Consider the following 21850-nt stretch of genomic DNA (forward strand, 5'->3'; position numbering starts at 1 on the left):
AGCTACCGGTTAATCGATCACGTGACATGTAATGATCACGTGCTTCATATTAATACGGTAACCGGTGATGATAGAACGCAGCGGTTAGCAACCGGTTACTCAGTGGTCGACCGGTTAGGATCGCCGAACAAAACCAATTATTGGCGAAATGAGAAATAAAAACGAGCGCGTTTCTATTAAACAGCATGGTAACCTGGAGACATTATAGCAACCCCGAGTAAAATGTAAACAGAGCCGCCCCTTTAAATTAGTCCAGTCAATAGATACATTTTACCTTGCAAAAAATGGGGTCAAAGATTTTATTTTTTTAATTTGTACATATTTGTGCCGACATGGAAAAACCAAGTTATCTAACACGAAAGATCCCGGGAGAACTTTTGGGGGCCGAAAAAACCACAAAAATTTATGACTTTTTTTGTTTTTTCCAAAATATCTCTGAAATGGTTCAACTTAGAAAAAAAGTTTTAAATATAAAGTTTAAAGAACATAAAATTTCCTACAACTTTTGTAATTTACAACTTTTTTGTAGCACAAATTACAAGCTTGCTATAGCTCTTTGAAAATAGGTCATTTTTCTTTACTCCGAAAAAAAAAGCTTTCACAGCGAAAGCAAGGCGTCGTAATTATTAGAACTTGAATAGAAACTTAAGTTTCAGGAGAGTTTATCGACATCTTGAGTAGTTTGAGTTTCTTGCTCACCCCCCCCCCCCCTCGCGCTGGACACAGTAGCAATTCTGGCTGACAGATTAGTTCCCACTAGACTCCAAAAATAAACGATGTATTATGAAACTGAAATACATATATACGCATACGCATTCATTTAAAGCTCATACGACGATGCAATAATAATTTTAAAAAAAACCTACCCCACTGCTCACGAACTAATTTTTCTGATCTGACAAAGGTAGTCTTCATCAGACTCCAATAATAGATGATATATTGTTATTTGTAACTGGATTACACAATATATACATTCATTTGAGGGATATAATTCGTACATTCTAATCTAATTATTGCAAACAAAGACGCGATTTTTAAATATTAATGTGAAGGAATGAATATTAGGCAGCTAATAAGCAAACAATCAACACAGTCATGCATCCTATGCTCTGATACAATAATAATAATAAACCCTCCCCCACCGCTCACGAACTAATATTTCTAGTCTGACAGAGATAGTCTTCAGTCAGACTCCAATAACATATGATTTATATTGCAGTTTGTAATTGAATTACAAAATCTTCTCATTCATTTAAAGCACATAATTCGTACCATCTATTCTATTACAAGCGAAAATGCAATATTCGAATATAAATGTGAATGAATAAATATTAGGGTGATAATAAGCAAACAATAGACATAAAAATGAATAAAGAAAGGTACAATAGTAATACGTAATGAACACTTTGAAAAAATTCTGCAGAAACTGACTTTTTGAGGCATGAAAAACCCAAAAGAATTACCTTACAAAATGAAAATCCAACTGTAGAAGATTAATACATACATCTAAATTACAGAGAGATTCATTCGACCTTAAAGCAAATAGAGAAATAATAACAAAATACGCTGTTTATCTTCTTCGAAGCCGTTTTGAAGGTTCAGGTTCTCCCTGAACCTTCAAAACGGCCCCCTCCCAGAATCTGTAGGGGGTAGAAAAAAGCTTTGGTCCTTTAATTGTTCATCTCCTTGTTGCGGTCAAAAGCTCCTGGAACAAATTATCTTCTTCAGCAGTCTCATCCAAAGATGAAATTTCTGCAACATTTTCACAATTTGTGCCACTGCAGTGTTTGCACGTGCTGGAGCATTTTAAACCTGCCTTGTGACAAGAACAGGCTACAGTAAAATTTTTCTTGCAGGTACAAGGTACAATCTTCAAAAGATTCTGAGTAACTGAATCTCTTTTCGTGTCAACATGCATTAGACCTTGCGTCCTGCGTTCCCAACCCCATTTCTCTGGATCAATTATGTTGCCCAACCAACTTTGAATTTGGTGGTAGAACCGATATGAGTGATAACGTCCAGCATCCCCCCCCCTCCCCGCACGTTGGAGGTAGCCCTGCAGAGATTTATCTTAGCCCTGTATACTAGTTTTATAAAAAGATTAAATTGCAAAGTATCCAAAGATAGGTTCAAATACTTTACGTCACCTGTGTATAATATTTGCAAAATGTTTTCTCCAGCTGCAGCTAAGGAAGGCATCATGATGACAGATTGGGTCCATAAATACTTCAATAGCTTCCTTAATTTCAGGAGGTTTTTTTTTTTCTTTTTTCTTTTTCTTTTTTTTTTTTTGACTATTTTGTACAACTTAATTTTGCCTTGGCCAAAGATTGCCGAAGTCGTATCACACTCACTAGACGCATGGATGAAAAGAATATTGCTGGGGTCAAACTTTAGGAAGATTTAGTGGGGAAAAAACAAATCACAAGCATTCCCTCTTCCAGGTTTTAAAAAGAACAAGTTGCTGAAAGGCTGTCCTAAAGCTGTCATCTGTCCTCTCGCTCACTATAAAAACCTTTTCAATTTCTTTTGCCTTTGAAAAAGCAGTAAGTGAGTGAGTCGGCATCATCTTGAGTCTGCCTGACTTCAATACCACACTCTTCGAAATATGTCTCAAGAAGTAGAATAAGACAATTCTTTTTGTTATAATTTGCCAGAAATCTTTCTTAAGGAATTTAGTTAACATGTTAGGTTCAACCATTACTTCAAGGGAAGAGATTGATTGCTCATTGATATGGCATTTGTGACAGGCAGTGTGAATTGTCACTTCTTTTAAGAACTTCAAAAAACGCTGATGTTCTTCATTTTGCCGTTTTGCGCTGCATCTTTGAAGATTTTCTGTTCCTTTCTCCTTCACAATCTTTATTTCGCATTCATGCAAACTGATTTCGCAAATAATAATGATAATAATAATAATAAAAAAAAAACACCTTGGTCAGGCGTAATCATTTCTAGGAAAAAAATTGTAATTCAGAACACACAAATTGATAAAACATACTCTCGCTCAAACCCTGAAGTGACCAACATGAGTAGCTATTGAGTCGATTCATCTCATTTGGAGAAAAAAAGGGGGGGGGGATGGAATGGGGGTGTTTTGTTTAAATTAAAGGGAACAAGGCATTTACCCTCAGCTGTGAAAGACAAATGATTTCCAAGGTCAGACTGCCGGCGTTTCTCCTTTTTTCCTCCGTTATCCGATGCGCTTTCACGCACTTCGCTGAAGGGGTTCAGAAAAAGTATGACTTTCAAGAAGCTCTAACTCGCTTGCTTTTCATGCTACAAAAATGTTGTAATGACAAAAGTTGAAGGAAATTTAATCCTCTTTAACATTTGCATTGGAAGTTTTTTTGTAATTTTAACCATTTTTGAGATATTTTGAAAATACTACAAAAAGTCACAAATTTTTGGGGGGTTTCGGCCCCCAAAAGTTCTCCCGAGGTCTTTCGTGTTGGATAACTTGGTTTTTTCATATTGGCACTAGTATACACAAATTTAAAAAATAAAATCTTTGACCCCATTTTTTGTAAGGCAAGCCCGTTTTTTTCTACCTATTGACTGGACTAAATGGTGAGGTAGAAATTGCAATGCGAAATATTGCTGTTTAAAGTTTTAGTTCGTTTTAATTTCACGATTTACTGTTTTTTGTGTTGTGAAATATTTCCGTTTTCGTAGGGTTTCTTCTGAATCTTAATTTACGTCTGTATTGTTGTTATGTTTGGAAAATTCTGCTTGCTGTAAACATTCGCAATAAATTCACATTGAAAGAGACGCAGAACAGATTTTAACATGGTAGATAATACATGTTGTTTCAAAATGAGTTTCTTTGACTGTTGATTTTTTTTTATATTCTTGAGAATAGTAAATGAAATACAATCTGAGTGCGCTTCTCTTATGTTGTTGATGTTTTAATTTATTGGTTTTCTCTGAACAATATGTTGAAGATTTTATAATCCTTTTCATTTAATTTAATTTCACCTTCATCTGTCTCAGTTTTTAGTTTTATAAAAAAAATAAAATAAAAAGGGGAAAAGATGGGTGGAAAGATGTTGAGTCACTGCTCCTATGCTCTGTGGGGCTCGTGAGAATTTGAGCGACCAGTTTCAGCCTTTGCACACTCCCTCCCCCCCCCATTTCCTAGAAAAAATTAAAATGATACGTTTGGCTACCACCAACTACTCGCAATCAGTAGTCATCGGCTCCAGGAACTGTAAGCTTTTCCATTTCGATTGTTTTATGCTCCTAGCTTGTGTCACTCCTTAACTGTACTAAATCTTTATAGTCTAATAGGTGTGAGTTCATTTGTATGCTAATGATAATAATATATTCAGAGCTCTAATTTTTTTTTTTTTTTTGGCCTTTTTAATTTTGCCTGAATGAACTGATAATTGATAACAATTTGCAGATTGCATCAAAATCTTAATTATATTAAAATGTTCCCTATCAAAGAAGTTTACAGCAAATAATGTATAATTGACTTTGAATTCATAGCACCTGTGATAGTTAAGTTAGAGGGGGGAGGGAGCCAAAGTGAGTGCCCTTGGCTAGTGTGAACTTGTTCGTTTCCGTTTTTTTCCCTTACATTCATTGCATGCGAAAAATCCGGAAAACTTGCAGAAGGGGTTGATATTCATATTTGTTACAAATCCTGTAAATAGTAATTATTGTAGTAACGTAACCTGTAAATTGTTTCCCGTAATGAATATACAACCCCTTTTCATTCGGCTAAAGTATACGATCCCCTATTTTCTTTTCTTTTCATTGATAAAATTTGATAACGGTCTACGCATTTCGAGAAGAGGTAAGAATGTTGTGGAAAATTCTTCGATGTTTATAGCGTCCTGCGTGATAAAAAGGAGAGTTTCGATTGAGATTTCGAACTGAGAGCGTTTTTGCTCTGTTTATTGCGAGGCATTTCGCTGTGTTGTTTTCGTATTTGGAAGTACGTGTGTAAACGTTGAGTTTACGGTGTTGTGTGATAATTGCTTAACTGCTGATGAATAATTTAGCAGTTGTTGACGATCTTTCCTGTACATAGTGTAAATAAATTTCCTGTGTTTTTATCAAGAACTGTGTCTTCATTTCAAGAAAGTGGAAGTCGCACCGAATCCGTTACAATTTGGCGCCCAACGTGGGGCATCGGAGCTGTTTTATCCCAAGAAATTGACGGAAATGAACATGTCATCGCTTACTGGAGCAAATGCTTATCAAAGTCGGAGCGAAATTACTGCGTCACCAGAAAGGAGTTACTGGCCATAGTGAAAGCTGTAGAACACTTCCATCATTACCTCTACGGCCGAAAATTTCTGCTTCGGACAGATCATGCCTCATTAACTTGGCTTTTGAACTTCAAAAATCCGGAAGGCCAGATAGCCAGATGGATACAGCGGCTCCAGGAATACGACATGGAGATCAAGCATCGAAAAGGGTTATCTCACGGTAATGCTGACGCTTTATCAAGGAGACTCTGTCCTGAGAACTGCCACTATTGTTCCCGAATCGAGAAACAGTATGGAACGACTAGCCCTAACGCCTATCAGGTGACAGTGACTCCAATTTCATCAGAACCTGATCCATGGAGAGACGACCAAGTTCGAAAAGATCAACTTGAAGACCCCGACATAAAACCAATTTTGGAGTTCATGGAAAGTGACAGTCTGCGACCTAGCTGGCAGGACGTTTCCATCTTCAGTCCTGCAACAAAAAGATACTGGGCTTTATGGAACTCGCTCCATTTACGGAACGGCGTGCTACACCGAAAATGGGAATCTGACGACGGCAAAACATCTAGGTGGCAGTTACTACTTCCCCGATCAAGGATTTCAGCTATTCTGAAAGAAATACATAGTAGTGCGACTGGAGGACATTTTGGTGTGTTGAAAACCCTCAATAAAGTTCGGGAGCGCTTCTTCTGGAGCAAGGCGAAGGATGACGTGGAGAAGTGGTGCCATTCTTGTGACGCCTGTGCTGCTCGTAAAGGACCGAAGAAGAGAAGCAGAGGGAAGCTACATCTGTACAACGTTGGAGCTCCTTTCGAACGAATTGGGATCGACATCCTGGGTCCTCTACCAAGAACTGCTGATGGGAACAAATACATTCTTGTTTCCATCGACTACTTCACCAAACGGCCGGAAGCATATCCCATTCCAGATCAAGAAGCTACCACCGTAGCAGAGACTCTAGTCCAACATTGGATCTCGAGATATGGAACACCTTTGCAGATTCATTCCGATCAAGGGAGGAATTTCATCTCTGCTATGTTTAAGGGCCTATGTCAAATTTTCGGAATTGAGAAAACTAGGACAACACCACTACACCCACAATCGGACGGCATGGTGGAGAGATTTAACCGCACAATTCTGAACAATCTCTCGCTTATGGTATCCAGAAATCAACAGGATTGGGACAAGAAGCTACCTTTGTTCCTGCTGGCCTACCGCAGTGCTGTCCACGAGACTACCGGATTTGCCCCATCTCAGATGCTCTTTGGACGAGAGCTTCGGCTACCTTGTGATCTCGTCTTCGGTCGTCCTCCGGATGCGCCTGCATCGCCTGAGGAGTACATCCAGGATCTCCAGGCCCGGTTGGAAGACGTTCATAACTTCGCACGAGAGCGAATCAACACGAGACCCACGTGATAACAGGCCAGACAACTCCTCTCCCCCCCGCTTCGTTACGCCACCAGTCGTCGATCTTTGAACTTGGCGCGAAACTTTGAAAGCAGTGCAGTTTGCAGGCACACAGTAGTGCTGCTTTCTCTGGTTGAAATAGATGAAATAGGAAATATGTAACTTCGGATGCACATTCTTGAACACAATACTGTTGGATTTATCTCATCCTTTAAACGTACCGGAATGTAGAAGCAATTAAAAAATATATATATATAAAAAGTCTTGTAAGTGTCTGAGTGTCTGCTAAGTGAAAGGGAGTCAGCGATTTGCGCTACCGAACAACCTGCATGAGAAGAAAAAAATCGGGCGCCTCATGGAATAAATTTTGAAGTTCGGAGGTAAGTACTTTTCTCAGATAAATAAATTAACATTTTATGCTTCATGCAGTTAAGGTAACTTTTCCTCCATTACACAAACAATTGTCAGTTTCTTTTCTGATATCTTTGTCTGTAATTTGTAATTTCAGCATACTGCTTTAATATTTGAAACGGTTAACTTGCAACTTTTTATTTCTTTATTTTTTCAACCTTGTACACGCATTTATTCGAAATGGATTTTCCAAGCTGACAATATACACGTGTCAAAATTTTCCGCGAATATACTTGTTGCTATCAGAAGCAACGTAACTTGGTGTTGATATTCAGTTAATATGTAAACAAGTTTATTGAAACAGGCTTTTGACTGAACTAATCTTATATTTTCGGTTTCGATTAAATTGTTTTATACACTGGCATGTGTTATTTTGATCAAAAAACATTCCTTGATGGGCTTCCGTAGTTCTGAGGTAAGAAGATTAGCTTTGAACGCCGGAGGTGGTGGGTTCGATACTCAAACATTTTCCCCCAACTACGCCCCTGCAATGTTATTCAAACAAGCTGGTTCTGTGCGCAAATTAAAAAAAAAATATGTTTTTTTTGGCACTGTTGTCTTTAAGTTTTATGATATTTATGTACAAATTGTGGTTGAGTTAACGGTTGAGTCATGATTTCTGGGCTTGCGAAAGATTACTTTTTAGCAGTGGATATAACGTGTTTTTGCCAAATGCTCTATGCTTGTTTGTTATGCTTAAAAAAGGCAAAATGTCTTGAACTATATAATTTTTGAACTCCTTGGGGTTTTCTGTTAAAAAGCTTTCAGGAACTCTGAAACTGTAACATAAATTGAATTAAGAGGCTGTCCATAAAGGATGTTGCAAAATTTTGAATACCCCCCCCCCTCCTTGTTACATGTAACGCTGTTCAACATGAGCATATTGTTATAAACAACGCATGATGTCACACTTCTTGTTATCCTCTCCCTTCCTCCTGTCACAAAAATGTCACACTGAATTCCTAAAAGAGCCTACTCAGCAAAATGTTGATCTAAATTTAACATATATGAAGTTTTAAGTATTGAAGAAAGTTGATAAAATGGTCATTCTATGAGAAGTTTTTTGAAAAAGGTTATTTGTCATCAATTAATGCTCTTTAAAATAATTTTTCAAAAGCCTAAAATGATGAACTATTAAAGCCCCCCCCCCCCCCACTACACAAGAATCATTAGCAGCAGAAAAAGCTGAAAATGGAAAAGTAGCCAAATTCCAATTTAAAAAAAAAAAAAGGCTGCTTTGATATTGAATACTTTTTTTTTTTTGATGTACAACATACAGTATTCATGATGTTGTATAATTCATTCTTTAATTAACGTTTTTCAAGTTGAATTCCTGTGTAACTTTTCGAGAGTGCCCACCGAAGGGGGGAGGGGTAGAATCATAGTCTCATAATAATGATAGCTTTTTCAACGGCTATAGTTATAAATAACTGTGCCCTTGAAATTTTAAGGGAGATGGGGGAGATGTTTATGGGGGTATTTTTCTTGAAGTTTTCATAATTGAAGGAGGTAGGGCACCGTTTACTTTGGGGGATGGCACCCAAACATTCATGTCTTTTTAAAAGCATAAATTTGCTAAGCTAAGTTAACATTAATAATCTGGTATTATGTATTTTAATTTGATGTTATGTCTTTGAAACATATTGCAGTTATGTTTCTCGTTTACTTTAGTAAAAATGTTTATTTATATTTTAAAATTTCATTTTATTCTTATTCAAATACAATGGTAAAATTATTTTTTGTTTTGATGTAATTGTAAAATGAAAGTTTATTTATTTGAATACTTCTTAAGACTCAATGTTTCAATACAATATACGAGTAGTTAAAATGCGATTAGGGTTAAAAAAAATTTCAAATGAAAAATAAAACTATGTTTATTTATCACTTTGTTTTTACAAGATTGTAAAATAAAATCGTGTTTAGTTATTTGAATAATTTGTAAGACTTATAAATGTTTTTATGTGAAATACTATGAATTAAGCTCAGTGTATTTTTTAATGTATGATTATTGGTTCCTTTTTATGTTTTCAAATGAAAAAGTAGAAGTTTTAATGCTACTAAAATAGTAGAAGACAATAATAAATAAACCAAATAGTTTAATTAAACCAAAATACTAATCAAAGCGCTCACTTCCCAATATCATTGTGGATCGACGAACGATGACGTCATTTGCTAGTTGGATGGCCTTCCTATCTCGAAGGCCTCGATCAACATCGCGGCGGAGAAGATGAAGACCCGATACGACACAAGGTCTACTGGACATGAATTCAACGAAGGCGACAAGGTTTGGTTATGGAATCCCATCCGACGGAAAGGTCTTTCACCCAAATTGCAGTCGCATTGGGATGGACCCTATAAAGTTCTTAACCGAGTGAATGACGTCGTAGTGAGGATCCAAAAATCACCTAATGCAAAACCTAGGGTTGTACATTATGATCGGTTAGCCCCATATTATGGCCATAGCTCATGAGTATTACGTAAACAACCATGTTTGATAACATAAAAGTTGTAGATAATTTTTTTGCTTTTAATGTTTAGTAATATTTCTTGTTATTATTGTGTTTCCTATGCATTACTGGTTATTATTTAATGTGTGTATTTGTGAACTTGTGATAGAAGTTTGGCACCCTTTCTGGGGATTGTACTGCCCGGGACGTGCAGTCCTTAGGAAGGGGGCAGTGTTACGAATTCTGTAAATAGTAATTATTGTAGTAACGTAACCCCCATAGGCCCCAAAATTTTAATTCGTTTTTTTTCGCCAGACCTGCCTTATGTCATGGTTTAGATAAATAAAAAGTTGTCTTTTTATGTAGAATGAATATTTTCTCAGTGCCTCTTGCCTAAACAAAAAGAGGGCAAATTATATCCCACAGGCCCCGCTTTGACATAGGCCCCGAAATTGTATCTTATTTTTTTCCAATAGACCTGTCATATACATCATGATTAGAAATATTAATCAGTTACCTATATATATGCGAGTATATATCATAAATTTTGTTAAATATGACTTTTTGTTTCACAGTGACCCGTCCTAGTGTACAAAGGCACATGAGCGCTTGGGCCACGAATTTAATGGGGGCCCCAAATTTTTAAATTAACCAAACCTATAAAAATCGTTTGCTTTTATTTACTTAAGTGCTTTCAACAAAGTTTTATGCATTTTTTTAAACAATTTATAAAAAAAAAAAAAAAAACAAAAACGAATGCATAACAGATGCACGTTTATAATTTTTGATAATTACAGTATACAGCTAAAATATCTGCTTTATGTTTTGTTTTGTGTATTAAGACTACGATGGTCTAGTCTTGATTCATACACTATTTTTGAAACCAAATTCAAACATATAACCAAGAAAATCCATTCCTAAATGAGCAGTTGTCTATTCTTTGGGGCGTTGGAAGAATCAGCCAGATAAATTTTTCTTTTTACCAGCTGCACTTCTGTAGTTTTAAGTTTCGTCTTCTGTCCGAAGTATATAACTTCTAAGAGCAAATCGGACGGACCCCTTCTGACTCAAGCAAAGGGGACTTCCTTTTTGCTATGCCCCTTTCGACAGCATAAAACTGTTTAATTGGTCAATCCTTCGGGACCAGGGCCGATCCTAGGGTGTCGGTCGCCCGTGAGCTAAGACCTAATGTGCCGCCCCTGAAGAGCAATTTGCATGTTTCAACTTTGAAGAAAGTAAAAGATACCGAAATTTACTAGTCGTAACAACGCATTTTATAGTCTGTCTTTGGTGACATCAGAGGAAGGGGTGGGGGGATCGTCTCCAGAAAATTTACGAAATTGGCGTATGAAAAATAGCTGTAATTTACCTTTGGTTGTGTTTGGTTGCACGGACAACGAAGTCGGGAACACCCGAGGTCGGAATGAAACTATTCGGCGCGGCCGTTTCGGCGCCGCCGTTTTGGCGCGGCCATATCAGCGCGAAACCCATTTCGGCGCGGCCCATTTCAATACGACCTGTTCAAAAATTGAAATTGTCAGCATGTAAATCTGCCAAACATTGCTTCAAAATTCAAGATAACTTTTGTTTTTCTTAAGTTTTGTAAAAAGTTTTATGAAGTAAAATTTTTAAAGGTGTATTTTGTTTTCTTTTTTATTATTAGTTGATAACATGTAAGTTTAAAAACATCTTCATAATTTTTCGAAGTAGATAAGTTAGGAAACAGCCTTGACATTTTTCTATGAAATGTAAATATAAAACTCATTCAGTTTAAATTGATTTTTTTTTCCGTTGCTGATCATTAGTTTGTGCACTTACTTAAATATCTTTTCTGTAAAAAATTAAAAAATGTCAACTAATAATAAGATGATTTTTTTATATTTTTTATTGGAAAAAGTTAACGTGTTGAGAAACTCACACAGTGGCGGATGGGGCAACATGAACCGGCCCTGGCATTTACAGGCCAACCGGCCCCTTAAGACTTGCTCCTTGCAGAGAAGACGCTCCCACCGTCCTTAATTTTTTTTTTTTTTTTTCAGATATAAAAGATACAGCGGATACATCTTCTAGTTTTAGTGGGGAGTCACCGTTAGAATTTGAGTATTCAAATTAGGATAACTGCGTTTACGAATGTGGAGAAAAAGAATCAATAATACGAACACCTGCATAGTAAAAATTAAAATTCTTGCTGATGATGGGGGAAGGGGGGTTCGGGGGCACTCCCCCGGAAAATTTTCAAAATTATAGCTTCAAAAACGCATTGCTAGACTTATGAAATGATCTTGGGCGATGTTTGCGGGAGGGGGTATTTGGAGAATTCCCCCAAAACCTTTTCAAAATCAGAGCTCTAAAACGTATGCGTAAGCATTGTTTTGAAACACTAGGGGGAGAAGGGCGTTCAGGAATTCTATCAGGGCAAAATTTCTCAATTGAAGTTCCCAAAGTGCCAATTTAGGTGACAATTGACGATCTTTGGGGGGAGGGCTATGTTTTTTGAAATTGAAGTTCTTCAAAAAGTTTGTTACCCCCTATCAATTGTTCCCCCCCCCCTAAAGTCAGTTTCTGAAGGTCTTATGTGCAATACGAATTGTAGGCCATCTTTGATAACGATAGGCGATATGAGATGGGACTGGGTTCCGATTTAGAAACGTCCCCTGCACTCTTTCAAAATAGAAGTTTTAAACATGTTTCTAATCTACCTTGAAGGTGTAAAATGAAGGGTAAGGCTAGAGGATGTCTCTCCCTTTCGCATTCTTTGCTAAGTCTCTATCTTTTTATTAAATTATTGATACAAATTTTATGGGAAAAACCTCCCCCAGTATATCTTTTCCGAGATCATTTTGGTCTTTGTTTTTTTCATAGTGAAATTTTAAATTTCCAACCTGATGTTTGAAGTTGTTTGAAAATAAAGAGTTTGAGATTCGTTAAAATATTTTTCAGCATTTTGGACTGATGTGGTACTTTTCAGGGACACCAGATCTTATTCCAACTTAATTTTACTTTAAATATCCTCCAGCTAGAATAGCTTAATAAAGTTTTATTTTACTTTCGTTTTATACATTGAAACACTTAGTATTCATTACGTTGCAATGTTTTAAATCTCCCTTACTGCATTTTAACTTTTTTTCTATTTAAAACATGCTTCGACGGCCCCTATTGAAACCGCCATTATTATCCAGCTATTCATTCATTGTATTAAATTAAAATTTGTCATAGGTTTTTACTATGTACTGAATACTTTTTTTGGTTGATTTTTTTTTTTTTTTTTAATTTGTCAGAATGTCTTGAAAAATTTCAGCTGCCTTTAGTTAGGTGAATTATAATAAAGAACCGTGGATGTTCCTAAATAATACTTAAAGGTTTAATATTCAAGGGTTGCATTTTCTTTCAAAATTTTGATGAGAAAATATTTTTTGTCACGGGATTTTGTCACTTGGTATTTTGTTACTTCTATTTAATTTTTTTAAATACTGAGAAGGTTTTCTTTTTTTTTTTTTTTACTTTGTTCATCCCTAAATTAAAATTGGCAGCCACGGTTCTACGCCACCCCTGGAGGCGGCCCTGCTTTTACGTGTTCATTGTCCCCTACAAACTATTATTACAGGCAGCTGTTAGGGCCTTAGAAGGTCCTGGACAGTTATTCAACAAAGTTATCTTATCGGCCGACCGATGAATTTACAGACACACAGTAAAGCATCTTATTGCTCACAGCAGAGCATTTTTTAAGGAATTTTTACTAGGCGACACAAGTTTATCATAAGTAAAAATTATTGAGAAGGTTACAGCCTTTTTCTCAACAAATGTATGCATAATCGTCGCCTCAAAGTGGTATTTCTGTAAGTACTGTTTGTTCTGTGGCGGCTGTATAGGATTTCTGATTTAAAAGGAAGTGATATGAACAACCCTTAAGCATAGTATTAACTCCGAAGTAAAGGGAGTCCGGGGGTTTCTCCCCCGGAAATGTTTCGAAATTTTTAGTTTTAAAAACGCATTTTAGACGATCTTTGGTTATGTTAGGAATGAAGAGGTTCGGTGTCGCTCACCTGTCTATTTTTCGAACTTGTAGCTCTAAGAATGCAGTTTTAGGCGATCTTTTTGATGATGTTAGAGTGAGGAGATATTTGAGGGTCCATATCCCAGAAAATTTTTCTTTATTTGTAATCTTAAAAATGCATTCTAACTCTTTCGTAATATTATGCGCTCGGGTGCGACTCCCTCTCCCACGCCCGTTTTTCGAAATTGAAACGTTCAAAACGCAAACATTATGTCCAATAATGTTCAGAGGAGGATGGTTCGGGGGTTGTCCGGCGGATTTCTTTCTGAAATTGTAGTGCTAAAAACGGAGTTCAATGCGCTCTTTTTGTGATGTGACGTGGAGGAGTGATTCTAGGGCCCGCAACAAGAATTTTTTCTAATTTGCAGTCTTAAAGATGCATTCTACTTGTCTTTGATAATGGTAGGAGAGAAGAGGTTTGGAGCACTCCCTCGGAAGTTGTAGCTCTAAAAAATAAAAGATTAAAAAACTGAAACTCGACTACGGCAAAAAAAAAAAACCTGAAGGATAAGAAACAGGTAGGTGCTGTTTAATATCATCGTTCTATTGAGTAAAACTAGTAATTTGATAGGTTAGATATTCCTATTTATTTAGTTCTATTGAAATCCTCTGTCACTTTTACATTAATAACATTATAATTCAATTCAAATGCCGTTGTCGTGCGTTCTCAACTACAGTTCTACTATACCGCACGACTACGGTATATGAATTGAATTATAATGTTATTAATGCGAAAGTGACAGAGGATTTCAATAGAACTAAATAAATAGAAATATCTAACCTATCAAATTACTGGTTTTACTCAATAGGACGATGATATTAAACAGCACCTACCTTGTTTCTTATCTTTTAGGTTTTTTTGCCGTAGTCGGGATTCAGTTTTTTAATCTTTTGTTTTATTTAAATATTTTCCGTTTTAATCTAAGATGGAAAAAATAACAGCGTGAGTAATTTACGGTAAGCATTTTAGTTTGATATACAAGAATGGTAAACTTAATTTATTGCTATTACATGAAGCTGATAGAAAGTTTAAACAACAAAAGATTGATTTTACTTAATAAGACTATAATAGTAATCAACACCAAACTTGTTTCTTACCCTTTGTTCCCTTAGTCGGGTTATTAATAAATTTGTTTAAAACCCACGCTAAAAAAATCCTTTAAAATAGAGTTTTACAAGGTAAAATCAACTCCTCCTATTGTTGAAGTCGATTGATAGCGTACGTTACTTGGGCCATAATACCGAATCAATTGACACCTTATTCATGAAAGTCGGATAAATAGTTTAGGTGCTACAGTAGAACATACACAAATACAAAGACTGCTATTTTTTTTTTTTTTAAGCAAATAAATCGTCTCATGCTACATTTGAAGTCGGTTAAAATATAGCCTATGTTACTCGGGAGTAGTAAGTAGGCCACTATAGGGGCAGAAGGAGGAAAACAACTCAACAGTCCTGAAGGGGGCGTGGTCGTCCGCCATCTTGGATTTTTCTCGTAGTCTTCTACGAGGGTATTTTTAGGATGACGTCACTGATTTCTCGTAGTCTTCTACGAGGGTATTTTTAGGATGACGTCACTGATTTCTTGTCGTCTTTTACGAGGGTATGATGACGTCATCTATGACGTCATGAACGACGCCATCTTGAATCATCCGCCATCTTGTATTACGTCATTTATCATGTTTATTCATGTCTGAGCTTGAATGGTTTAATTTAATTAATTTGTTTTTTTAATTAATTTATTTTATTGAAATTATTCTGAAATATTTACGAGGGTAATATTCTAAAATGCTCTCCCTGGGATTTGAACCCGTGACCTTTAGCTCCGAACGAGGATGAGCTAACCACTAGACCGGACTAAGCAGTTAGTAGGGAAGGATAATAAAGCTTTACATGGACAACTCTCAGTAGTGGCGCCATCTGTCGAAAGCTGGGAGCAATAAAGAAATATTTTTTGAGATGTGAGAAATATTGCTTGCTAGAAAAAAAATTAGTGGCGCCATCTATTGGATTATTTTGGAGGTAATGGAAACTAATTTAAATGGTTGAACGATGGTGGCGCCATCTATCGGATTATTTATGACATTTTTGTAAATATGTATATATATTTGTTTATTTTTTCTTGAAATAAAAATAAAATGTTTCTGGTGCGATTCGAACCTGAGACCCTAATGCATAAAGGAACCACAGATGATTTGGCGCACGCTTTACCAACCATGCCATGGCGACTTCGGTAGGTGTACGTTATTTATGAAAGACTTGAATGTTTTTTCTGTCAAACAAGAGTTTAATGACGTCTGGTGTCGTTCCTACACGTTCTAACATGTTTTATGTCGAACAAAAGATTTTGCTACATGCTTAAGCAATGGTTACATACGTCATCAATTACGTCACAGAAAACTTGACCAATCAGAGATCATTTCAGCAAGCATATAAGATCTCCAGCTCACACCAGACATCAGTTTCCTTCGCACAGCGCTTGAACTAAGATCTACAATTTTATTTCACGATGAACTCTAACAGTCTGAAACGAAAAAGTGAAGAACCGCAAAGAATAGCTAAATCTTCAAAAAATGAAGAAACTGGGATACCTTTTATGGAGAAAAACATACCGAAAGGGATGTTTCCCATTGGAGAGGATGTTTTCGTGTATGCAGCTACTTACAAGTCAACTGTTAGTCTTCATGTAAGGAAGTTTCAAAAATACGGGGAGAAGTTTTACCCTACGACCGAAGGCATAACTCTACGCGCCTGGTGGATTCCGTACCTTCTTGGAAGGAAAACTTTGCCTCAAACAAACAGGGAACTGCAAACATTATTTGAACATGAACTGACCATCGAGAGCTCTGATTTTGCGAATTTTAAGTTCACCCGTTTAGCACAAACAGAGAAATCGAACACCCGATCCCTAACACTGTCTGCAGAGCAGTGGGATGAAATGATCCGCCAATACAATCCTATCTCCAATATTCTTCTAGACCACCAGTTTGCAGCAATGGACTTCTTTTCGGCTTATAGTTCGATCGCGGACACACCTTTAGCCAAGAACCTTCTACCTGAATCTCTAGATAGCGGTTTAGGTACCCAGTACCTTTTCAACGTGTTGGAATTCATCATATGCAGCATCATGAAAGAAAAAGGTCTCAAGCAGCCCAAAATATTGGCTGAGGAATTGTGGGGAAATCGTATTGAGGATTTCAATTCGGTAGCCTTTACAATTGAAATAGAGGATATCGCAGAATCATTTCGAGAGAAGCTATGGGAAGAACAGCCCTTCCTGAACATGAAGCCTGCAATGTACCTTACCGAACTGTTTTTAAAACAAGCTCAATTAAATAAAATATTAAGATTAGCCCGAGAGAAACTGTGCCCAGCGGATGCATTCGAATTTTTTGAATAATTGCTTCAACTGTAATTTGTATTTATGTACAGAAAATGATTGTATGTAAATATTTAGTTTCCAAATAAAATGTCATTGCTCAGAATAAGTTTGTGTTTTCATTGCCTTACAATATTTTTACAAAAGCATATAATGGATATTTAAACAATATATATATACTTTTAGAGGAAAAAAAGTCTAAGTTCAAGTACTTCAATTCGAACAATGTTTGTGAAAGGAAAAAACAATCTAAAACATTAGTATTACAATTCATAAAAAAAAAAAGGTATAAATGTGTTTAAAAAAAAAAAAAGTAACTCTAATTTTTTTGTTTCGTTCTTTTTCGAACATATTTAAAGTATTTATGAGAGTGAAAAACTAATGCAATGATATTGCTCTATTTCAAGTGGCTCCAAGATTTGCACAAACATGTAAAGCAAATGACTCAACATATTTCCCCTTCGTCTAAGGTTGCCCAAAGTTGTTCATGTCATGAACACGCAGGCAATGAGTCCAGACAAGAGTGAACAGGATTTAAATCCATGTGCACTATGACTGTTAGAGGGCGCTACAACTGTTTGTTTCTTGCTGACGTCATGTCGTTCCCGTTAATGGGATTGGCGAGTTCCATGTTGACGACATCACATACGTCATAGGTTAGACCACATAAATACCAATTCCTTCAGTTGGTTATCTCAGTTTCAGAATTTTTGAGCAACAGTTTGTTGGCATTTTTTCTTGCCCTCTGTCGAGTATTCAACATGCCTATTGGAAATAAGAGAACACTGGATGAAGCTTCTAGCAATGTAAGTAAATTTGTCTTATTCATTTTATTTTAGCTTTAAAGATATTCAGGCGAGTTCATTAATTTTTATTTTCTCTTTTACAGTATGCTGAAGAACTAAGGGATTCTGACGACGACGTAAGTATTTTAAAATTTTCTTCTAATTGTCTATGCATTTCTTTTTATAAATAGCTTTAGCTTTAGAATTTATTTTTGAGTTAATTTCCATATGTACTTGTCTTTTTCATAGAGTTTGTTTATTTTAAAACTCTTTTCTATTTTTACAGTTGATAGGAGAGCCGACTCAAGAATTTTACGAAATTGATGACAACGATGTAAGGAGTTATACTTATTTAAACTTTATTATTATTATTTTTAACACATAGCGGATTTCATGAATGTTACGATATTTTTATTTTAGGTTATTGGAGAAGACACCCAGTCTTTTGCTGAAGCATCAGAAGTGTTTAAGGTGAATAACCAAAATGGCTCGGGTTTTGAGGTAACTCTTTTTTTTATGATTATTATGAAGTTAGTTTTACTGTATTGAGCAATCCGCGTTTTTTATGACTCTCTTTTTTTCAATCCTTATAGAATACCCCAGGTCCTTCTCATGCTGAACCCGAATTTGATGAAAGAGAAATAGATGACGCTCAAGATGTAAGTAAACTATTAACAAAATTAATTGTGGAATTTTGACAATTTGAGTAACACGTTTTTCTTTTTTATATAGATGGAAGCTGCATTGCAAATGGAATTGATTCAAGGGCGTTGGATCGAAAAATATAAGGCGAGTCAGAAAACTTTCAGAGCTAAGGTAGATCTGGAGAAGTTGCCCGAGGAACTTCGCGGTAAGCCGTTGGTCGCAGCAATTAGTTCCGTTCGAGAACTATTCAGAATGATAATTCGTCGTGCTAGTGAAGATTTGAGGCCGACGGATCTGATTCGTATTTATATTCAAGCTGACGGTTTAGACAAGCCCATTTCAACACGACTGATGCCTGTATCAGATCTCACATTGGAAACAGTCATGGCTGCAATTCTCAAAGTGTTGCAATCGAAGGACGAGATTGCTTTGGATTCCGGTTTTTCAGCTGACGTGGTCACTATTCGTCGAGACGTGGGAGCAGGTCGACGGAGAATGTTAAACCCGGACGTGGATTGTCTTAATAAAAGGTCCGTCATTACAATCCCGACTGACAGTGAAGGACTCTGTTGTGCAATGGCCATTGTCTGTGCATTAGCTCACCTGGACAATGACCGCACGGCTATCGAATCGTTTAAAAAACGAAATCGCCTGACTCTGTTGAACCGGGCTAAGGAGTTACATGCTGCATCCGGTGTACCTTTAGGTCCCTGTACGTACGCGGAAATAGCAGAGTTTGAGAAACATTTAGGGGTACAAATTGCAGTGATATCAACAGAAGAAATGAACAAGGTATATTTTTATTCATTCATGCTGACATTTCCGTATTGATATCTATTTTATTAGTGCTATTTATTTTCATATATTTCCTTTTTTTAGGTTTCGTACAAAGGTCCAAATCGGGGCAAGCGAATAAACTTGTATCTACATAAGGAGCATTTTAACGTCATCAAAAATCTAAGAGGATTTTATGGCTCCCACTTCTATTGCGAGTCCTGCGATAAGCCTTATCAAAATGCTCATGCTCATCGTTGCCCAGATAGTTGCCACATTTGCTTAAGGAAGCAGTGCACGCTTGGGGAACCCATAAGGTGTCTGGACTGCGAGCGGTTATGTCGCTCTACAGCTTGTTTCGAGGCTCATAAGGCTACTAGCGGAAATCAAGAGCTATCCTTGTGTGATGTGGTAAGTCCCTCTAAAGACTTTTTTTCGTACCTAGTTTCAGTTACCATATTTTGAAGGCCCAATAGTGTTTATTTTGATTTATTTATTTATTCTTTTTAGATGTATCAGTGTAGAAAATGCTGTAAGGTTATTTTGCGGCGAGAATGTGCAAAGGATAAGCATGTATGCGGAACCACCAAATGTCCTAGTTGTGATAACTACGTCATAGCTAGTGAACACCGGTGTTACTTACGCACCATAGAACCAAAGCCTTCCTCCGAAAAGCTCATTTTCTTTGATTTTGAGACAGACCAGTCTTCGGGGGAGCATAAAGTCAACTTTGCTGTCGCTCAGTACGCAGGTGGTGAAGAAATGATATTTAAAGGTTACAGTGCCTGTCAAGATTTTTGTGCATGGTTATATTCACCAGAGCATAAGGGGTATACAGCTATTGCTCATAACATGAAAGGGTAAGTATAATCTTTCACAAGTAAATGTTTCTCTTTCTTATTTTTCCACATCGGTAAATTAATTATTTTTTTTTATTTTTTAGATTCGATGGGCAGTTTGTGTTAAGCTGGCTATTAGAACAAGGTTTGACACCAGATGTAATTCCATGTGGATCAAAAGTGATGTCCATTACTCTCAAGTGTCTCAACTTGCGGGTCATTGACTCGTTCAACTTTTTACCAATGGCTCTATCGAAGCTTCCGTCGTGCTTCGGAATGACAGAGCAGAAGAAGGGGTTCTTTCCGCATCTTTTCAACGTGCGTGAATATCAAAATTACGTAGGAAGAATGCCCGAGCAAAAATTTTACAGCCCCGATACTATGTCAACTTCTGTCCGGGAGTCGTTTCTTTCCTGGTACAGTGAGCATGCAGAAGAAGAGTTTAATTTTCAAGAAGAGATCCTGGCCTACTGTCGGTACGCAATCTTTAAAATATAATTAAATATTTCCCCTTTTTATTGTATTTTCTTTTGTCTAATACTATTTTTATTATGTTTTTAGTTCTGATGTAAATATACTACGTCGCTGTTGTTTAGAGTTCCGAAAGCAGTTTTTGGAGGTTGCAAAGGTGGATCCGTTTTGGTACGTATGTTTTGTTTTTCTAAATATATTTACACTTTTTAATTTTCGAGATTTGTTTTTAGTTTTTTAACTTTGATACATTTTTTCTTTAGCTACATTACTATTGCATCGGCATGCATGGCAGTGTATCGATCATCACATATCAAGCCCAATGCTATAGCCATGGTTCCATTACGAGGCTACATAAATTCTACCAATTATAGTGCTGATGCAATTAGATGGTTAGACTATGTGGCAACCATGGAAGGCATTTGTATAGCTCATGCTCTAAACGGATTGGGAGAGAAGAAATTGAGCGGTATTTCAGTAGATGGTTACTGCGAAAGTTTGAAGACAGTCTACCAATATCATGTAAGTTTTTCTTTTTTTTTTTTTCAGAAAATTATGTATTAAAAAAATATATAGTAATTTTTATTTTCACATCCGTTTTTCCCTCATATATAATTTCTCTTTCTAGGGCTGTTTTTTCCATGGGTGCCCATCTTGTTATGACACCAGTGTGACAAATCCACTCTCTGGAGTTTCTATGAGCAGTTTGTATGAGAAAACTCAAAGAACTACAGCCAAACTAAAATCCATGGGATTCAAAGTAGTGGAAAAGTGGGAACATGAATTTAAAAACGAAGTGAAGATAAATGAAGAATTACAGTCTTTTATCAAATGCCACAATGTGCAAGATCGCTTAAAACCTCGTGATGCTTTTTTTGGAGGCCGTACGAATGCTATTCGATTGTATTACGAAGGGATAGTAAAATACGTAGATTTTACTTCTCTCTATCCATGGGTAAGTTTCTTAAGCTGTTAACTTATATATTTTTCTCCCTCCACTTCTTTCTAATCATTGTTTTTTAAACTTTTCAGGTGAATAAGTACTGTCGTTACCCAGTGGGTCATCCTATTATTATAACGGAAAACTTTGACGATCCTTGCAAATACTTTGGAATAATAAAATGCAAAGTTTTAGCACCAAGAGGATTGTTTTTGCCAATACTTCCGTACAGATGCAAGGATAAATTAATGTTTCCCTTGTGCCGATCCTGTACTGAACACATGACCCAAGAAAACTGTACTCATCAAGGCGAAGACCGAGCATTGATAGGTACCTGGTGTACAGAAGAACTGAAGCTGGCAATAAAAAAAGGATACAAAGTCATGGACGTAAGTTTGTGTTTTTATGTTTGTTGGTTTTTTAATAAAGAAAAAATAGCAAGAGTACTGTTTCGAGCAAATAGGCTAACATGTTTCTTT

At 36.5% G+C, this 21850-nt stretch overlaps 1 protein-coding gene across 1 annotated transcript; it reads left to right on the forward strand.

Annotated features, from left to right (window-relative positions):
* Positions 1-17678: 17678 nt before the first annotated feature.
* On the forward strand, positions 17679-20953 carry LOC129233770 (uncharacterized; the record flags this gene model as incomplete). The annotated part of the gene is made up of 7 exons (XM_054867749.1): positions 17679-17723; positions 17807-17839; positions 18123-18203; positions 18296-18361; positions 18435-19171; positions 20522-20602; positions 20695-20953. Coding segments are annotated over exons 1-7 (1302 nt in total), but the record flags the coding sequence as incomplete, so codon positions are not given.
* Positions 20954-21850: the final 897 nt, after the last annotated feature.

Source organism: Uloborus diversus, unplaced genomic scaffold, assembly GCF_026930045.1.
Source record: "Uloborus diversus isolate 005 unplaced genomic scaffold, Udiv.v.3.1 scaffold_709, whole genome shotgun sequence".
In the NCBI taxonomy this organism is placed as follows: domain Eukaryota; kingdom Metazoa; phylum Arthropoda; class Arachnida; order Araneae; family Uloboridae; genus Uloborus; species Uloborus diversus.